The 20,621-nt window shown below is 44.9% G+C and overlaps 1 protein-coding gene and 2 pseudogenes across 3 annotated transcripts; all 3 read right to left on the reverse strand.

The window, feature by feature from the left end:
- Window positions 1-6,560: 6,560 nt before the first annotated feature.
- Window positions 6,561-8,455, reverse strand: LOC306930735 (cullin-3-like; annotated as a pseudogene). Its single transcript has 2 exons — window positions 8,439-8,455; window positions 6,561-8,253 (listed from the first exon to the last, which is right to left on the reverse strand). The product of its transcript is annotated as a cullin-3-like (transcript).
- Window positions 8,456-10,869: 2,414 nt separating this feature from the next.
- LOC306930737 (coatomer subunit delta-like) lies at window positions 10,870-12,906 on the reverse strand (annotated as a pseudogene). Its single transcript has 2 exons — window positions 11,915-12,906; window positions 10,870-11,479 (listed from the first exon to the last, which is right to left on the reverse strand). The product of its transcript is annotated as a coatomer subunit delta-like (transcript).
- Window positions 12,907-16,241: 3,335 nt separating this feature from the next.
- On the reverse strand, window positions 16,242-17,765 carry LOC306931014 (coatomer subunit delta-like; the record flags this gene model as incomplete). The annotated part of the gene is made up of 1 exon (XM_079512181.1): window positions 16,242-17,765. One exon carries the CDS (start codon window positions 17,763-17,765, stop codon window positions 16,242-16,244), a length of 1,524 nt encoding a protein of 507 aa, XP_079368307.1.
- Between the last annotated feature and the right edge of the window lie 2,856 nt (window positions 17,766-20,621).

Raw genomic sequence — 20,621 nt, forward strand, 5'->3', positions numbered from 1 at the left:
GTCACACATATTTCATGCCTGCTCCATTTTTTTCCCTTCTTCCTTCTCTCCCTTAAACTGAAGCGCCAACTCCCCAGCATTCTCATTAAATAGGCAAACATTTGTCGAAAATAGCCGATCTATACAAACTCACAACGTGCCGCGTCGTGACCAATGACACTCTCACATGCCGACTCAGTGCTGATGTCCCGATGACTATGTCCCGATAGAGGACTCATATTCATAACCTCCCTAGTCAGCCTGTGCCAGCCCGTCAAGGGTACCCCCTTCCAGTTTATGTTGTCATCTAAACATCTCTCCGTCCTTCTCCAGCCTCCATGGCTCACTGACTCCTGATTGTGTCTCGCCCCTCTCTCTTTCATCCCCTGCCTATAACATGTGCTGCTGTTGTTCCTTTCCAGTGGTGAAAAAAGTACTAAAATGTTGTGCTTGCGTAAAAGTATCAATACTGCAATATAGAAATAAATAGTAAAAGTCTGGAATTCAAAATGTACTTGTGTAAAAGTACAAAAGTGGCATCAAAATTGGTATAAAAATGTACTTTATAAGTACCAAAAGTACAAAGTACTCTTTAGGCAGAAAATGTCTCATTTCAAGGTTTCAAATGTATAAAAATGTGAATAGCAGATGTACAAGCTCACAATGCATCGCTATTTGTAGATCGGCTATTTTCAAATAGGACTGAAGTGGTTAATGTCTATTTGTATAATAATGTAATGACGGGTGGGGTTCTCCCCATCGAACGACATGACAACCTTCTTTCTTTATGTTGCTTTTTATTCAATCTACAAGTAACTGGTAAGTTTTAAAATAAATGTAGTGGTACAGTAAGTGAAAATACAACACGGATCTGAGATGTAGTGGAGTAGAAGTAAAAGTATTGGAAATTCTCAAGTAAATATACATACAAATACCTCAAAATTGTAGTTAAGTACAGTACTTAAGTAAATGTTGTTCCGTTCTACTGTACGTCATCATCAGTTTTCGCTCCTGGATTCCCTCTCATATTGGGCACCTGGGATCAATTCCCCATGTGTGCAGTGTATGTGCATGCCAACACTCATTTTAATCACATGTGGAAGACAAGCACATGGATACCAATGCACACATGAATTAATTTATACTGTACACAATGCTGAGGCTGACACATGCGTACTGTATGTAGATACCCAGATGCATCGATGTGTGCATAGAGTACATGCATTATGCATCCATACAAACATTATGCATATGCATATGTGCACAGTCTGCACGTACAGTCACACACATCCTCGTACTGCTATACTTGTGAGGACCTTCGACTTTTCTGAATTGCTATATGACTAAACAACATTATCTGCACCGAATGCTCAGTAGCCTAAAGCTATTTGTTGAATCAATAACTCTTCTGGCAAAAGCTTCAGCACTGTTCAGGTAGTTAAGGACACAACTTGCAAATCTCGTTTTTTTTGTCTAACACAAATGCATCTCACTCACGTTTCGTCATTTCGTACTGTGATACACTTTCTGAAAGAATGGTAAACACAAGCGGCTAAAGTTAACCGCTTACACAGGTGAACTTTGTTGACCATGCAGGGTTGCCGAAAATAGCCAATCTACAAGCTCACAAATGTAACAAAATGGACCCTTAAGTGTCCATTTGGTTGCATTTTATGCTCTCAAGAGTTAAAGGTCTATAAGGATCCATTGGGTTACCAACTTTCCATCATTTAGCTGCATGGGGACCACTTGGAACACCCTCATGGACCACTGGTGGTCCCTGGACTAAATCAGTGATTTAGCGTGTTCTTTGGGCTACATTGTTTTTGTGAAAGCGCTGAGTATACAGACACGTTCACTGCAATTTGTGATTACTATACTGTTTTACAGGCTGAAATTGTAAATAAGAACATGTTCTAAATTTGTTCTGCCTGGTTAAATAGGGGTAAAAAAATCACACCGAGTGAACCGAGTGGTGCAACTCCCCTCTATTGGTTATCTGTATCGTTCCAATTTGTATCGTTCCAATTTCTTCTCTGTATCGTTCCAATTTCAGTTCCTATTGGTTCTAACACGATCTCTCTCTCTCTGTTTCTGGCACAACAGCGCCACTTTTGGTGCTCATTGGTACTGGTCACATAGTCACACACAAACTTGAACACGGACATTGCTGTTCCTTGGAGTGGTTGCACCACTCAAAAAAGAAAATAAATAAGTTCTAATTGCAAAATGTGTTGTTTATATAACAGCTCTGTCCATTTACTGAGTGCTGAGTGGGTAAAACCTGATTAGGTCATTGAGTGAACCAGCCGTGACGAACCCTTGGCCTGCAGTCTCCAGGCTACGGTTTGCAAAGTTCAGCATTCAAGGTCACCTCGAGCTCAGCATGCCTCAAAGACTGTTGAAAGTTTTCCCAGTTCTCTTGGACTCTCTTCACCTCTACCACTTCGAAAAATGAGCCAGCATAATATACTCCTGTGAATTGCATTGAGAGTTTTGTAAGTAAACTGTAGAAAATGCATTGGAAAGTTTTCATCAACTTGCGTGCGTGCGTGCGTGCGTGCGTGCATGTGGCACATTTTTATATATGTTTTTAATACTACTGATGTTTGCGAGCACCACAAAATGCCTTGTTATACTATAGAAGCTGTGAAGGGAGCTAGCACGCCCTCATCAAGTCATTGTAATCTAAGTCGGGTTCTCAACCCGTGGGTTGCGATCCCTCAGGGGGTCACCAAAATATGCTGGTGGGTCCCCAAATGATTTTTTTCTTTTTTTTTGTGCAACTAAATGGCTGGAAAATGGAAATCAAGAGTTTACATAGTACTTGCATGCATAAATGTAATGATTATATCTGGTTTCAGTATTCATTCATGATGTATTTTCTCTATTATTAAGGTTATTTTTGCAGTCAGTTTGTATTGGTGGTGGTGAGGAGGGGGGCGGGGCGGCGGTCGCGAGACATGGCCAAAGCATTTCCGTGGGTCCCCAGCCAAAAAGGTTGAGAACCCCTGATCTAAGTTAAAGTCCTCTGTTAGATGCCAAAAGGTGTTTTAGGGGCATGTCATGTGGTCTACCTGCACAGTCTTGTGTTAGTTCATATTGATATTAGAAAAAAATCACCTAGTTTTGTAGGAGTGAGAAGCCATTTTTGTTTGCTATTGAACGTTGTTTTTCTCTTAGTTTTAGGTTCAGGAGCATTGACCATTAGTCTTCTTCATTAGGGAAAGCTTAGGGTTGATTAATGCACCTTTGTTGTTTTGGGCATGACTCAGCTCTGAAGGTAATAAATGAACTTCGCCCAATTCCAATCCACTCCCTTACTGCACTCACTGACTTAGGTGTGCGTTCCCGTCCTCGAGGGCTTGAGGGCTGTCCCATTTGAAATGGGTAAGTCAATGAGGGCTCAGGCAGAGCCCTTTATGCACCCTTTCCGTAAGTCAGCATCAACGAGATTGTCTATGTGCTATTTTCTGCAAAGCCCAGACTCCCCACAATAAGGATGCGGTGGTTATAAGTTAAGTTGTCCATATTGAGGCCTTGTGAATTAGCCCCAGAAGTTTATTAGTATAGGTGGAGTTTGCCAAAGAGAAGGAAAATCAGTTGACAGATGGTTCGTTTCTCAGTAGTCTAAAGAACCACTTTGACTCTTAATTTTCCCAGAAAGGAATACAAAAAAGGTTCCTGATGCTGTTTCAAAGTGAGCATATGAAAGGAGGCTGCTGTCCTAACGTTGGCCACAAATAGTCTTTGAAGAAATGTACTCATGAAAATGTGTGACTGAAAACTCATGAAAAAACAAGTGAAATGATTTGTGTTCCAATATTTCCAGACTTGAACTTTTGTAAAAATCTGCTGTCATGTCCTTTATTCAAGTTGCGCAGTTTATTTCATCCTAAACTGCTCTTTTCAAAATTAGCACAAGTAGCAGATCTACAAGCTGCTGTAGTATGCAAGCAGGGCGTTAATTTGCAAAACAAAAGAAAAAAAGAAAAAGGAGATAAGATGTTTCTGTCTGACAGCAACGATTTGAAAGTGACCCGGGGATCTTACTTTATTTGCTTCTTCCTCACCCGAGATGGTAAGACACGCTTTGAGACGTTGTTTGATCGGCTGCTCCCTTATGGAAAGAGGGCTTCTTTACCGTGGCCATGTGGAGGCAGATCTGGTGTGATGTGATGCCTTATGTGGTGTTCCAGTGTGTCTCTCTCTCTCTCTCTCTCTCTCCCCCCCCCCTCAATATTATGGAAATAAAGTACTATTTCTATGAACAAATTGCGAGTTTAATCACAAATGCATTTATTTGTATTCAGAATTGTGCCTTTTCCTACCTCCATTACGCTCTCACTGCATGTGCGTGGGTGCCTGTGTGTGTGTGTGTGTGTGTGTGTGCATGTGTGCGTGTGTGTGCGTGCGTGTGCTTGTGCGCGTGTGCCTGTCCTCACTCACTCACTCACTCACTATAGATGCTACAATCATAGCAATAACGCCAACAATTGCAGGAAACAATACTAGTAACCAACTAACAAACAGACAACAATTCAACTGTTCTAGAGCCTTGTGGGCTTGAGAGTTCATCACCTCATGTGTTCTATTTAGCTAGTATCTTCTGAGTAAACGATTCCCGAGGAATGCAGTCCCTCATGATGAGCCATTAGATGAGATCCTTTGTGATGAGCTATTTAGAGCGGTTCACCAAGAATCAGCTTCTAAAGCTTCTGTCCATAAGGTTGAGTTTAGTAAGAAATATTTTAAAGTAAGTATAAGAGCACCTCATTTTGTTTTCAGCGTCTCCAGGCACTGCTGAAAATGAGTTGAGGCTCAAAGTGTTTGCTGTTCTAGAGAAGCAAATGTTAGACAAAGAAAAACACTGTGAGCTGCAGGAAAGGCAATTATTGTTGGAACACGAACGTGCGCTAAAAGAGCTAAAGGTTAACCCATTTAGACCTGACACCAGATTCTACAAATGTCTTCTAAATCCTGACAGAATTTTTTTTTATATGTCAGTTGTTCTCAAACATTTTCATGTCAAGGACCCCAAAAATTATATATATGTAATTGCCCGCCGACCCCCATCTGAAAATATGTTGTTCCAGGCACCCCCCAGAAGCAAAGATTTGAGTTAAAAACGTTTGCTGTGAAATAATATATATTCAAAGATTTGCTCAAAAATAGCAGATCTACAAGCTCGTAGCACGGCACTCGATGCCGCGCACACACACATAATGCTTACAACACCAAAAGGGCCGTCCAGAATGGGTTAAGCATGGTGCCTGTATTGCGATCACGTCCTGTCCATTATGAGCCACGTTTTCAATTGGATGTGTAAGCACATCATATTAAATGGCTCCTCGATCTTGTGTAGATAAGGATGATGATGGAGACATATTTTCCTGATGTCTATGGGTGGCAACTACTTTGAAATGGCCTAATAATGCCCATGGACACTTAATGCTGCAGTCTGTCCTTTGTGGAAAGTATATTCTTCTTTGAACCTTAAACAAAGCACTGACTATGACACTGTTAATGCATCCATATTGAGGGGCTTATGAATTATTCTCAGAAGCTTATATCGTCAGCATTTCCAGGGGCATTCACAAGTATGCGAGACGAACCTACTGTGTGCTTGCCAAAGCAAAATGAAACATTGTTAACAGATGGTGCCAAGTTTCAACATTGTCATGCAAATGAGAGTGAGATATCAAAGATAGATGAGGTTGGCTGTCTTGCATGGCCGAGTTTGTGTCGACAAAAAAGTCCTTCTTGGGAGACTTCTCAAAGCATGCTGCCACTTGTTTTGGATCATTTAAAAAGTACTCAAATGTGGTTACTTTCCACCACTGATTTACTGCAAATCCTACCTGGTGTGTAGGCCTACATAGGAAAGTTAGGAAATTAACAAATTGTCTACCATAAGACACATTGTGAGCTTGTAGATCTGCTATTTTCTGTATTTATTTATTTTACACAGGATTGAATAACAAAAACAATGTGGTGCGGCAGTGGCTCAGGGGTAGAGTGCCCGGATGGTAACCTAACCACAAGGTTGCCAGTTCGAACCCGGGCTCCCCCAGAGTTAGTGTCGAAGTGTCCTTGAGCAAGACACTGAACCCCAAATTGCTCCTGATGTGCTGGTTTCCGCCACCATCGGTGTATGAATGGGTGAATGTAATGCACAATCTATAAAGCACCTTGGATAAAGGCCCTATATAAATGCACTATTTACCATGTAGGCTACCATTCACATTTATTCCTGTAAGGTTGCTCTCTATGAGGGTAAAACCAATCCATGTTTAAGGAAGGAGGAAGAGTGGGTCTGATTTTAAAATCATCTAGCAATACTGGATTTCTTTGAAGAGAGATTGTGTTTTCATGTGTGTGTAAGTGATGAGGAGTTAATGCATTTACACCTGTCACACCTGTGACATGGTGTAAATGCACCATACGTTGTTCTACCTTTCAAGATGGGAACCCTCTGTGTCATTTTAGTCATTGCTAGGCCTATACTGTTGCTGTTGGGCAGAACCGCTTATCTCCATATTATTTTTAATTTTTGTTTTGTTAATGAACGCCCTGCTTGATCATACTATAGCGACAGCGTCACACAAAAGCATTAAAGGACTGGGGAGGAAACGTGCCCTGAGCTGCTGAGTGACCTCCGCCACCAGGACATTGCGCTGCATCCTCTTCCTGGACTTCATAATGCGGACGATGGCCGCCTCGATTTCGTGCTTCCTGTCGTCGTCTACTTTCTGGCGCGTCTCTTTCCTTTCGGGGTCCGACTCCCCCTGTTTAGCAGCGGTTTGTAATTTAACCAGGCGCAGCTTGGAAGTAAAGCGATCATTGACTGTGAACACGTGGGCATTCTCAATCTCCTTAGACTCGGGCTCCTTGGTGAGGACTCTCTGAGTGGGCTTCCCACACGCCAGCGGCTGCAGAGTCCGCGACAGCTCCCTCTCTGGGATGTCCGTCTCCTGCTGTATCTCCTCAAAAGTTAACTTTTCTTTGTTGTTGAAATGCATGAGAATGGTCATCTGGAAGGTGGAGACCTGCAGTATGTGCTTCCGCGAGTTGGAGCCCGTCACCTGGACCCGTCCTATGCCTACCACCGCAACCATCCTCCTTCTTGACAACGCCATAGAAGGTTGCGTCGAGGTCTGCTGAGCCCAAGTGGTGCTGGAGTGTGAGCCGTCTACCGCTGTGTTTGGCCACAAAGGCGTGCCTGGGAGAGGGAGGGATGGCACATTTGGGTGTAGCAGACCGCATGGGCCAGTAACCGGCACTGAGGACTCTGACTGTGAGATCGACACCGCCCAGAGACACCCCGGTGGACTGTGAGTGTTGCCTGAATTCATCCATGGTCGTGTTGGAGACGCTCATGTCCCTGAACATTCCTTCCAATTTAGAGGTGAACTGACCGCCACACTCCATCTTGAGCTTGGAGATCATGTTCTTCTCGGAGTCGTCTGAACCACTCTTGTTGGTGAGCAGCCTACGGCCCATGTGCTGTCTGTAGTACAATTCAAACATGTCCTTCTCCTGCACAAACCTGAACAACACCATGGCCTTGTCCAGGACAGAGTCCATCTCCTTCTCTGTTAACCCTTTTACTCCCTTCTTGAGTTTATCATCAATGAAGAGCGAGAGGTATTCCGGTGAGCGGGAGTTCAGGTTCAGGAAGTATTCAAAGTCCCCGGTAATGGTTTTCTCGAAGAGTCTGTCATCGCAGAAGGATTCCAGCGGGAAACGGTCAAATCTTGTCTTCAGGTCCAGCAGGCCCTGAATGTAGTCGACTGGGTTCTTGCCCTCTCCTTCCTCAGACACCAGAGCTTTGCCCTGCTCCCTCAGGTAGGAGCTCATGCACTCACACATGGTCTTCAGGCCGTTTGGTATACGACTGAACACCTTGTACATGTACTTGCCGTTTTGAGCATGTGAACCAGGCCAGAGTGACGCATTTCCACAATGGTCTTCATGTGTTTGGAGATGAGCTCCCTCTCCACCACCTTGACGATGGGTTCTTCCGTGGTCTTGTCCAAGCAGTGCACAACCCGGTCAATCTCTTCACTGATCCTGGCCTCCACCTTCGTGATGTAAACGCTGGCATTGTTTTCGGCTAAGAGCTTTTCGCTCTCCATCTGGAAACATTCAGCAGACATATCTAGGAAGGGTCCCTCAAAGACTTCTTCATACACAGATCTGCCCTCAAGGCCAAGAATCATCAGAATCTCACAGGCATTCCTGATCGCTCCCCTGTCCACCACTTCCCCCTCCCTGTGTGTTGTGGTCACGCTCCACCTCTCTAAATGATTTTGACGTCAGCTAGTTCACAAGCTAGTGATCAGATCTATTTTCAAAATTATTGTTATACAATTTATACATTTGAAAACTTGGCCCCGAAGGGGCATACATTTCATATGGGCATCGTTCCCCACGGCATCGGCCTGGATAAACTGTACCTTGCAATGGGTGCCATTGTCAGAGTAGTGCAGTAGCATACCCATCGGTAGGAGGCCAGTCTATGAAGTCAGTACTATGACCACATATTGATGGCATTAGGGTACTCCATATATGGCCATTTGCAGGTCCATCTATATTTTTGAGGGGAGCTAGCCTGCCTGGCCTTTGAAATTAACTCATTAGGCAGTCAAGTCTATGAGCTATTTAATGTTTGTTTAGGGCACTAAAAGTGATGGCATGTGGCAGCCAAGTCTAGGGACTTATGTTTGTTTACAGCAGTTAAACAAACTTACGACTTAAGACGTCATGTGGCCAATAAAAATGCATCTTGTCTGTGACTGGTTTCTTTTTGAGTGGTGTAAACCACTCCTACAACTGGCTTTGTTAGTTTACGTGTCTGTCCGTCTGTCTGTCTGTACCAAAAAAAATGAGCATGGTTGCTATGGTCACCCAGTTCACACGGATGTGATTTCATTACGTCTGACATTACATCAGACCACAGCTGATCAGTCTATATAAGACCTTACACCACTCAGTTCACACGGGTGTGATTTTTATACAATAACACACTGCATTCATGTTTCGTAACAGTGCCGGTGAATCTGCAATCGTGTTGCGCCCATCACTTCACACAAGTGTGATTTTTTAACACTTGGCCCATACATCATTCTCCTGTGCAGTGCACACGCCCCGGGTTTGAAGATAATGTGGGGGACAGACAGACAGACAGACAGACAGACAGAATCACTCACTTGCATGCAGAGTAAAAGGGATTAGCATAGCACTGTTACATTAACATACTTTAGTTTATGAAGGATTAGTAAATTGTACAGTAGTGGTTTGGTTTTACATACAATCCTAAATGACAGTGTCACATACCTGACAGAATTTCCCGGCTGATTTGTTGATTTTTGGAACACAGAACTATGACACAATCTAGGATTTACCTATGGGAATTCCAGGACAAAAATAACTCATGTTCTCGCTCCTGGATTCCCTCTTATTCGCCTCACTTATATCCAGATGCAGATGCATTGATGTATCATACTGTATGCATTATGCATCCATACAAAAATAAGCATGTGCACGCACACACACACACACACACACACACGCACACACGCACGCACGCCTAGAACCTTCACTTTTACGTCTATGTTAAGATTATTCCTAATCTTAAATCGTAACTATAAAACAGCCTCTGGAAATGTGAGGGACAGCAGCATATCCTCACCTCACAGTCCGACATCCACACGGGAGCCACTTAGTTATTAGACCCCGTCTTGTTATACCTTCTTAGTTTACAGCAGGGGTATTTAAAAATGTTCAGGCCAAGGACTCCTTTATATTAGCTGAGCGAGAGAGATGATGTAGTGGGGGACCCCCACTATACACATTGCTTACAATTGTGTTGCAAACATTAAACATTTATCATAGACTTGAATAGATAGATTCATAGACTAATTTCACATCAATAAAATCCGTGTTGTTTGTGTTTACACATGATCCTTTCTATTAATATGTTGGATTCATGTTTATTTTCAGACATTTAACCACATAAACCATCAAGCCTTAGTAGTATATTTGACCATTAGCTGTGAATGGTCTGCTCTTTTTTCCTTTTATCCGAAAATAGGCAATCTACGCGTTCACAACGCCTCACAGGGAATAGGGATGCTAGGGTTAGTTAGTTAGGGTTAGGTTAGTTTCAAAAAAGTTACAACATTGCAAAAAGATTTAGTGGACTCCCTGTACCTCTGTTTACTACTCTCACTCCCCAAACGGCCTATCGTGATGTCTTGTTTTTTGGGAAATAAATATTTTGACTGGAAGGGTATATGGAGCCGTCCTTCTACACTTCTACACTCTATACTCTAGGATAGCGGAAGTGCCATTCTCATTTCCAAGACGTGAATGGGTGATGAGTCCGCTAAAAATCACACTTGTGTGAAGTGTGGGGTGCCTCACTTGAAACAAACATCGTACGCTAAAACATTAAAAGTCCATAGACTTGGCTGCCACATGACGTCACGTAGGGTGCTGTTTTTTTTTTACGTCATTAAAATCCATAGACTTGGCTGCCATATGATGTAATTTCCGAAAGCCAGACGTTGGAGGGACTAACGCCCCTCAAAAAACTGTTAAAATGACAGAGGTGCGCAGTCTAAAGCGGACTTGAGCCAGAGGCACTGCCGGGCAAGCCGTTAGATGAGCGAGTGGCAGTGCCAGTCACAGGGAAGTCCGCTTCAGCTGACTCGGTGCAGTTGGAGTTAATGTCCCAATAGGGACAGAATGGTAACTCATATCCCACCTAGTCAACATGTGCTGTTTCATGATGTCTGTGTCAAGAAGTCACTCGTTTGCAGTCTTGCGAGTGAGAATGCCTCATCCTGTAAAAACTCGGAGGACCCCCTGTTGAAAACCCTTGGTTCACAGGATTTCGTATTTGTCAACAACGAAAGAGGTTTCTGAAAAGAATCTGACAGGAGTGTCTCCATCCACGTGGTTCACCTCGGTAACCCGGATGTTGCAGTAGTTGCGTTTGGACACAAAGGACACGTTGACGGGGAAGAAGTCGTCGGGGTGGCCGTCAACGCTAAACTCCAGGGTGCCGCTCTTGTTGTTGGCATCGATGGTAGGAATGGACCACGCGAGACCGCTCAGCCTTTTGTCGTGTTCGCACTCACCATCGTCCAGGTCACCGAACACTGGCGGGTCCACACCAGGCGGAACCGGGATGCTGATGAGGACGTTGCTGAGCTCGAGGCTCTCTTCCTGCAGCTCATACTCAATGATGACATCACACCCACTGACGCTCTCTGAAGGCCAGCAGTTTATGGTGAGAGGTATGAGTGTCCTGTCTGCGGTCTGGAGCCTCCACTTCAGCACCGGCACGTCCTGGTTGAGGTTGAAAGAATTCTCAGGGTTCTTGAAACCAATCACTGACTCGGCTTTGAACAACTTCTCATCCATTTGAGGATTTGTCTTCAAATCCCCTGCTGTCGTTGTCGGCGACAAGACGGATGCGTCGGTTCTTGTCCTGTAGTGGCAGAAATTATACTAACACAAGAATACTTAGACTAAAATATATGGTGAGGACAAGATGTGATGAGGCATTCAGTTCAATTTAATAGAGATCTCTAGAGTACAACCATCTTCCAGCATGTCGGATGACTGAACTCCCGAACAATACATGCGTGTGAATTTTATACAGTCTTACTCAGAGAAGGAGGAGTAACTGTTGGTCACATGACCAGACAATTAGCCTCCACATCAGACAATGGGATAAATCTAATTAGAATGACAAGTGGTCGTAAACATGACCATACAAAAACATAGTCTAGGCTGGTGTTGCTACTCAGCTGGAGACTGGAGCAATCTCACACCAACACTTTGGTCACCACAAAAGCCTATTGATGTGCGTAAATAGTTGATTAAGTCGACAGAGGCCTATTACTCACAGTGTAGACCACACCCAGTTAGACTAGACATCAGGATGACCAATATGCAGTTTAACAATGTGGTGTGAAATGAATGCACAATTTCATAATTCCCATTACAGTCCTCTGTGACTCGGAGTGTGAGCTCACCCAGCACCTCCATGTTCTATAAGCATCCGTCGTGACTGCACGTCAAAGAGATTGTCTCCTTTGTGCAAAGATGCACGCCCTCTACGTTGGCCGGTGGCGGCAGCACTTTGGTTGTGTCTGAGCCCCTCCTTCCCACAGCAGGCATAATGGTTTCGCCCTCTGATTTGAGCTTGTCCACAAAATTGTCCACCTCTTTCCCTCTGGGATGCAACTTCAGCGCCTTACTGGTCCCCCAACTGGGTCTGATTGGAGCCATCTTGGGTTTCTCAGGCTTTACATAGATGTCTTCAATGATAGACGTTGAGCTCATGCTGGTCATGCCGTCTCTGCTGAACCCTGGCATCCTCTTCCGTTTGGCATCTCTCTTGGCCTGCCTGATCTCCCTGGCCTTTTTTGCCCTCTCCGCCGTGGCCTCTCTCTCTTGGGTTTCCCTGATGGCGAGGAACACCTTCTCCTCCGGGGAGTCCATCTCCGTGAAGGCCTGGATCTGTGACAGGCTCACATTCTCTCTGTAACCGCCAAGGGCCACAATCTCGTCGAAGGCAAAGAGCAGGTCAAAACAGTGCCCTGATATCTCACTCTCCTCCAGCACGGAACAATACTTTGGAACCACGCGAGAGAACAGCCCGAGTGTCTCCAAGTCCTCCAGGATGTTGCTGTTCTTAGTGGTGAGGAGGACCATGTAGAGCTTCCCCAGTGGCTGGTACACGTAGCGAATGCTGTCCGTCTCCACGAAGGTGTGCTGCTTGCCAGTGTTCATAAGTGTTGGGAAAGCGGCGAGGAGAGCCTCGATGTGCATCCGGGTCATCTCCACAAACTGCCGGGACAGAATTGCTTTGCCTGCATTGTTGCACACTGCCGCTGACAGCACCACCATTTTCCGTATCTATTTGCTTTATATTATTTTTTGCTATGGTGAATTTGAATCGTAATCACACAGAATAATATCTATTGTCTTCGGAAGGTATGATTTGTTATCTGGTTGAGACGAGACCTGCTGCAGTGGTGTTCAATTTTAAATTAAGATCAGTGAAGGCAAAAAGTAGTCAACTGTAGGTTTCATAGGTCTTCAATGTCAGCAAAAGTCACTGATATACATCTAGCTCTCTGATCCAAGTCTGGTCTGCACCGTGCTGGCACGCTCTTATATGCTGATGTCATCCTGCTGATATCACAATGACCCAGCCATATACGTACATGGAGTTTCCACAAGCGCCAAGCCTATAGTGAACTAGAGGTTTGAGCCAATATGCAGCCCTCACACCTACGTCGCATCGCCTATCTGACCAATATCTCCGAGTCATAATGTCGGGGGCTTTGTCAGAGTGCCTGGTATATGGGAATGCCCATATATTAGCCTTTGTGCACCTGCATTTACTTTATTTGTTTATTTAAACAGGACACCACGTTTTAATGAACAATACATATTTGAAATGTAAAAATACTGGTTTTAGCAAAGGTGCTAATTTATATACGCAGTCGCCACTAAAAATACTGACTGACGGATTTGTTTATGTACAGTATATGGGCATTCCCCTTTTGTACCCAGATATGGAAATCTCTGTATCTGTCAGTCCTCTGTCAGGTTGGAGTCAGCTGCCCTGTGCAGGATCAAGTGTCGAGGATATTGATGAGGTCTCCCATTGGAGGAAAATCAGTGTGAATCAGCAGGCACTCCGGAATCTAGGATCTATGTGCGGATTGACGTCATTGAAAGGCAGTACTGTCACTCCTGACTTGATTATGGGCAGGGTTGAACACCACTTCCCACGCAGCCCTTGCTGTTGAGCTCTTAGAGAACAAGCCAGCAGATCACAGTCCATAAAGTGGTAGAAGGTGGGAGAAAAAAGTATGCTGCCGGAAATAATTACACAGACGCCGTGAGGGGATTTGATGACATCTGGTCCAACCATCACTTTGACTCAGTGATGAACTGATTAGAAGTAGGAGGTCAAAAGTCAAGGCAGCTGTGACTTCACAAAATACGTTCATTAAATTCCTTAATTTATTACACATACTATATGAGTCTGGACAGTAAATTGCAACTGGTTGGCAGAGGCATATATCTTTCTAGTTCCACTTGCACCTGCACCTCTCCCAATTGTTCCGTCTCTCTGTCTCTCCCCTTCCCCTTTTAGCAAAGTCCTACAATAAAAAAAGAATATTGAGGGCCACAGATGGCGATCTGCTCAGAATTTCTGTTTTCATCTAAACATCTTTCCGTCCTTATCGCCTCCATGGCTCACTGACTTCTTATTGTCTCTCACGCCGTTATGTCCATGTCCTCAGTTCTCGCTCACTGGTTTCCCTCTCATACCCAGCACCTGTGATCAATCCCTCATGAATATATGTATGTATACGTTATATATATGATCAATGTACTAGATGCTCAGATGCAGCGATGCATTGCAGTACATAGAGTATAATGCATTATGCATCGATATACGTAAACAGACGTATATCCTTCTACTGCTATACTTGTGTGAGGCCATTCCACTGATTTTCCTCACTTGTGTCCAGTACAAGTCTAACCTTAACTGGCCACAAATGAGGACCAGCACATCCTTCCATAACCATAAATTGCTATCCTAGCGAGGACATTTGGTTTTCACAGTAGGCTACAAGTATGCACGTATACACACACACACACACACACACACACACACACACACACACACACACACACACACACACACACACACACACACACACACACACACACACACACACACACACACACACACACACACACACACACACACACACACACACACACACACACACACACACACAAGACAGCTGAAACATGCTGCTGCACCAGAGTTTTGTCTGCCTTTCTAGCAAGGACCATACTACCATCAACAAGATTTATTATGAAAGAAAGGTAATGCTGTTCTTCGGCGTTTGCCTGAATTCATGTGGGAGATGTTTGTAGGGAGTCCGCTGTACCATCCGAGAATGACAAACCCCCCTGTGGGCCCTATACTGTACGTAAAGACGAGAGGAGGACAAACTGAAAGCAGGGTGAGAGGGAGGGAGGAACGCAGAAGCCACTTATGTAATTTGCCATTGACTTGGCCTGAAAGTTTGCAGACTTATTGGCCAAATGGCCACAACATTTCTCAGGCCAAGGACTCCTTTATATTAGCTGAGCGAGAGAGATGATGTAGTGGGGGACCCCCACTACACATTGCTTACAATTGTGTTGCAAACATTAAACACTTATCATAGACTTGAATAGATAGATTCATAGACTAATTTCACATCAATAAAATCAGTGTTGTTTGTGTTTACACATGATCCTTTCTATTAATATGTTGGATTCATGTTTATTTTCAGATATTTAACCACTTAAACCATCAAGCCTTAGTAGTATATTTGACCATTAGCTGTGAATGGTCTGCTCTTTTTCCCTTTTATCCGAAAATAGGCAATCTACGCGTTCACAACGCCTCACAGGGAATAGGGATGCTAGGGTTCAAATGGTTAGTTTCAAAAAAGTTACAACATTGCAAAAATATTTAGTGGACTCCCTGTACCTCTGTTTACTACTCTCACTCCCCAAACGGCCTATCGTGATGTCTTGTTTTTTGGGAAATAAATATTTTGACTGGAAGGGTATATGGAGCCGTCCTTCTACACTTCTAAACTATACTCTAGGATAGCGGAAATGCCATTCTCATTTCCAAGACGTTAATGGGTGATGAGTCCGCTAAAAATCACACTTGTGTGAAGTGTGGGGTGCCTCACTTTAAACAAACATCGTACTCTAAAACAGTAAAAGTCCATAGACTTGGCTGCCACATGACGTCACGTGGGGTGCTGTTTTTTTTTACGTCATTAAAAATCCATGGACTTGGCTGCCATATGATGTATTTTCCGAAAGCCAGACGTTGGAGGGACTAGCGCCCCTCAAAAAACTGTTGAAATGACAGAGGTGCGCAGTCTAAAGCGGACTTGAGCCAGAGGCACTGCCGGGCAAGCCGTTAGATGAGCGAGTGGCAGTGCCAGTCGCTGGGAAGTCCGCTTCAGCTGACTCGGTGCAGTTGGAGTTAATGTCCCAATAGGGACAGAATGGTAAGTCATATCCCACCTAGTCAACATGTGCTGTTTCATGATGTCTGTGTCAAGAAGTCACTTGTTTGCAGTCTTGCGAGTGAGAATGCGTCATCCTGTAAAAACTCGGAGGACCTTCTGTTGAAAACCCTTGGTTCACAGGATTTCGTATTTGTCAACAACGAAAGAGGTTTCTGAAAAGAATCTGACAGGAGTGTCTCCATCCACGTGGTTCACCTCGGTAACCCGGATGTTGCAGTAGTTGCGTTTGGACACAAAGGACACGTTGATGGGGAAGAAGTCGTCAGGGTGGCCGTCGACGCTGAACTCCAGGGTGCCGCTCTTGTTGTTGGCATCGATGGTAGGAATGGACCATGCGAGAACGCTCAGCCTTTTGTCGTGTTTGCACTCACCATCGTCCAGGTCACAGGTCACCAACACTGGCGTGTCCACACCAGGCGGCACCGGGATGCTGATGAGGACGTTGCTGAGCTCGAGGCTCTCTTCCTGCAGCTCATACTCAATGATGACATCACACCCACTGATGCTCTTTGAAGGCCAGCAGTTTATGGTGAGAGGTATGAGTGTCCTATCTGCGGTCTGCAGCCTCCACTTCAGCACCGGCACGTCCTGGTTGAGGTTGAAAGAATTCTCAGGGTTCTTGAAACCAATCACTGACTCGGCTTTGAACAACTTCTCATCCATATGAGGATTTGTCTTCAGCTCAAATCCCCTGCTGTCGTTGTCGGCGACAAGACGGATGCGTCGGTTCTTGTCCTCTGTGACTCGGAGTGTGAGCTTACCCAGCACCTCCATGTTCTGTAAGCCTCCGTCGCGACTGCACGTCAAAGAGATTGTCTCCTTTGTGCAAAGATGCACGCCCTCTACGTTGGCCGGTGGCGGCAGCACTTTGGTTGTGTCTGAGCCCCCCCTTCCCACAGCAGGCATAATGGTTTCGCCCTCTGATTTGAGCTTGTCCACAAAATTGTCCACCTCTTTCCCTCTGGGATGCAACTTCAGCGCCTTACTGGTCCCCCAACTGGGTCTGATTGGAGCCATCTTGGGTTTCTCAGGCTTTACATAGATGTCTTCAATGATAGACGTTGAGGTCATGCTGGTCATGCCGTCTCTGCTGAACCCTGGCATCCTCTTCCGTTTGGCATCTCTCTTGGCCTGCCTGATCTCCCTGGCCTTTTTTGCCCTCTCCGCCGTGGCCTCTCTCTCTTGGGTTTCCCTGATGGCGAGGAACATTTTCTCCTCCGGGGAGTCCATCTCCGTGAAGGCCTGGATCTGTGACAGGCTCACATTCTCTCTGTAACCGCCAAGGGCCACAATCTCGTCGAAGGCAAAGAGCAGGTCAAAACAGTGCCCTGATATCTCACTCTCCTCCAGCACGGAACAATACTTTGGAACCACGCGAGAGAACAGCCCGAGTGTCTCCAAGTCCTCCAGGATGTTGCTGTTCTTAGTGGTGAGGAGGACCATGTAGAGCTTCCCCAGTGGCTGGTACACGTAGCGAATGCTGTCGGTCTCCACGAAGGTGTGCTGCTTGCCAGTGTTCATAAGTGTTGGGAAAGCGGCGAGGAGAGCCTCGATGTGCATCCGGGTCATCTCCACAAACTGCCGGGACAGAATTGCTTTGCCTGCATTGTTGCACACTGCCGCTGACAGCACCACCATTTTCCGTATCTATTTGCTTTATATTATTTTTTGCTATGGTGAATTTGAATCGTAATCACACAGAATAATATCTATTGTCTTTGGGAGGTACGATTTGTTATCTGGTTGAGACAAGACCTGCTGCAGTGCTGTTCAATTTTAAATTAAGATCAGTGAAGGAAAAAAGTAGTCAACTGTAGGTTTCATAGGTCATCAATGTCAGCAAAAGTCGCTGATATACTTCTAGCTCTCTGATCCAAGTCTGGTCTGCACCGTGCTGGCACGCTCTTATATGCTGATGTCATCCTGCTGATAACACAATGACCCAGCCATATACGTACATGGAGTTTCCACAAGCGCCAAGCCTATAGTGAACTAGAGGTTTGAGCCAATATGCGGCCCTCACACCTACGTCGCATCGCCTATCTGACCAATATGTCCGAGTCATAATGTCGGGGGATTTGTCAGAGTGTATATATACGCAGTCGCCACTAAAGATACTGACTGACTGATTTGTTTATGTACAGTATATGGGCATTCCCCTTTTGTACCCAGATATGGAAATCTCTGTATCTGTCAGTCCTTTTTATGCCCATATCTTCTTCTATTTGGCATGTGTTACCTGACAAAAGCAACTCGAGGCAGTAACGCCTCCGCCCGTCCTATTTGAGAAGGATATGGACATAGGGTTCAGATCTGCAATGTCCATACAGTTGCTCCTGGCTCTTGAGTATGCAGATGTAATTTATTAGTGAAACAATCTGGCTGTGAATGATCTCTTGCCGATAGGTTGGAGTCAGTTGCCCTGTGCAGCATCAAGTGTCGAGGATATTGATGAGGTCTGCCAATGGAGGAAAATCAGTGTGAATCAGCAGGCACTCCGGAATCTAGGATCTATGTGCTATGTGCGGATTGACGTCATTGAAAGGCAGTACTGTCACTCCTGACTTGATTATGGGCAGGGTTGAACACAACTTCCCCACGCAGGCCTTTGCTGTTGAGCTCTTAGAGAACAAGCCAGCGGATCACAGTCCATAAAGTGGTAGAAGGTGGGAGCAAAAAGTATGCTGCCGGACATAATTACACAGACGCCGTGAGGGGATTTGATGGTTGATGGTTTGATCTGGTCCAACCATCACTTTGACTCAGTGATGAACTTATTAGACGTAGGAGGTCAAAGGTCAAGGCAGCTGTGACTTCACAAAATACGTTCATTAAATTCCTTCATTTATTACATATACTATATGAGTCTGGACAGTAAATTGCAACTGGTTGGCAGAGGCATATATCTTTCTAGTTCCACTTAAACTGAAGCACCTGCACCTCTCCCAATTGTTCTGTCTCTCCCCTTCCCCTTTTAAAGTCCTACAATAAAAAAATAATATTGAGGGCCACAGATGGCGATCTGCTCAGAATTTCTGTTTTCATCTAAACATCTTTCCGTCCTTATCGCCTCCATGGCTCACTGACTTCTTATTGTCTCTCACGCCGTTATGTCCATGTCCTCAGTTCTCACTCCTGGTTTCCCTCTCATACCCAGCACCTGTGATCAATCCCTCATGAATATATGTATGTATACGTAACATTATATATATATATGATCAATGTACTAGATGCTCAGATGCAGCGATGCATTCCAGTACATAGAGTATAATGCATTATGCATCGATATACGTAAACAGACGTATATCCTTCTACTGCTATACTTGTGAGGCCATTCCACTGATTTTCCTCACTTGTGGCCAGTACAAGTCTAACCTTAACTGGCCACAAATGAGGACCAGCACATCCTTCCATAACCATAAGTTGCTATCCTAGCGAGGACATTTGGTTCTCACAGTAGGCACGTACACACACACTCACACGCACGCATGCACAGGACAGCTGAAACATGCTGCTGCACCAGAGTTTTGTCTGCCTTTCTAGCAAGGACCATACTACCATCAACAAGATTTATTATGAAAGAAAAGGTAATGCTGTTCTTTGGCTTTTGCCTGAATTCATGTGGGAGATGTTTGTAGGGAGTCCGCTGTACCATCCGAGAATGACAAACCCCCCTGTGGGCCCTATACTGTACGTAAAGACGACAAACTGAAATCAGGGTGAGAGGGAGGGAGGAACGCAGAAGGAAGGAGGAAGGAGTTTCTCTCTCTCCCTCTCTCCCACATCATGATGATCACCAGCACCACTTATGTAATTTGCCATTGACTTGGCCTGAAAGTTTGCAGACTTATTGGCCAAATGGCCACACACGTGCCGCCACAGGCTACAACTGTGGCACTCACTTAGGTCATTTGCCCTTGACTTGGTCTGAATGTATGTAATTGTATGCAACTAACGAAGAAATTATTCCATAAAAACTCCATAGACGTCAACGGGCAGCACACCCAAAGCCAGGCATTGGAGTGGCCCCTCAAAAAGAAGGCAACAGTTTGGCCAGAGTCAGTCACACTGCCTCTCCTTCTCCTTTTATCAGATCTGCTGTTGCTAAACCATGACCTCTTCTTCTTAGCATTAATTTGAAATGTTTGTAAAAATTCATGAATATTGCATTGGGCACAGGAAACGTGCTTTCTTGCATGTGCATCCGTGCATGTGTACGTATGTGCGTGCGTGCATGTGCGCATGTGTGTGCGCGTGCGTGTGTGCGCATGTGTGTGTGTGACTGTGCGTGTGTGTGTATGGGTGCGTGTGTGTGTAGATTGGATAATATTCGGGGAGAAGATTTGGTGTAGAGGGAAAAAAGGACCGTTAAGTCTGGCGTGGCATTGTGAAATCCTGCATGATCTCGACTGCGGTCGAAAAAATAATGATGATGATGATGTGTCTCCATAGGGAACCACTGCTTTTCATCAAATTGGACGACCATGAACTGCT

This window comes from Electrona antarctica (genome assembly GCF_951216825.1).
Source record: "Electrona antarctica genome assembly, chromosome: 10".
In the NCBI taxonomy this organism is placed as follows: Eukaryota; Metazoa; Chordata; class Actinopteri; order Myctophiformes; family Myctophidae; genus Electrona; species Electrona antarctica.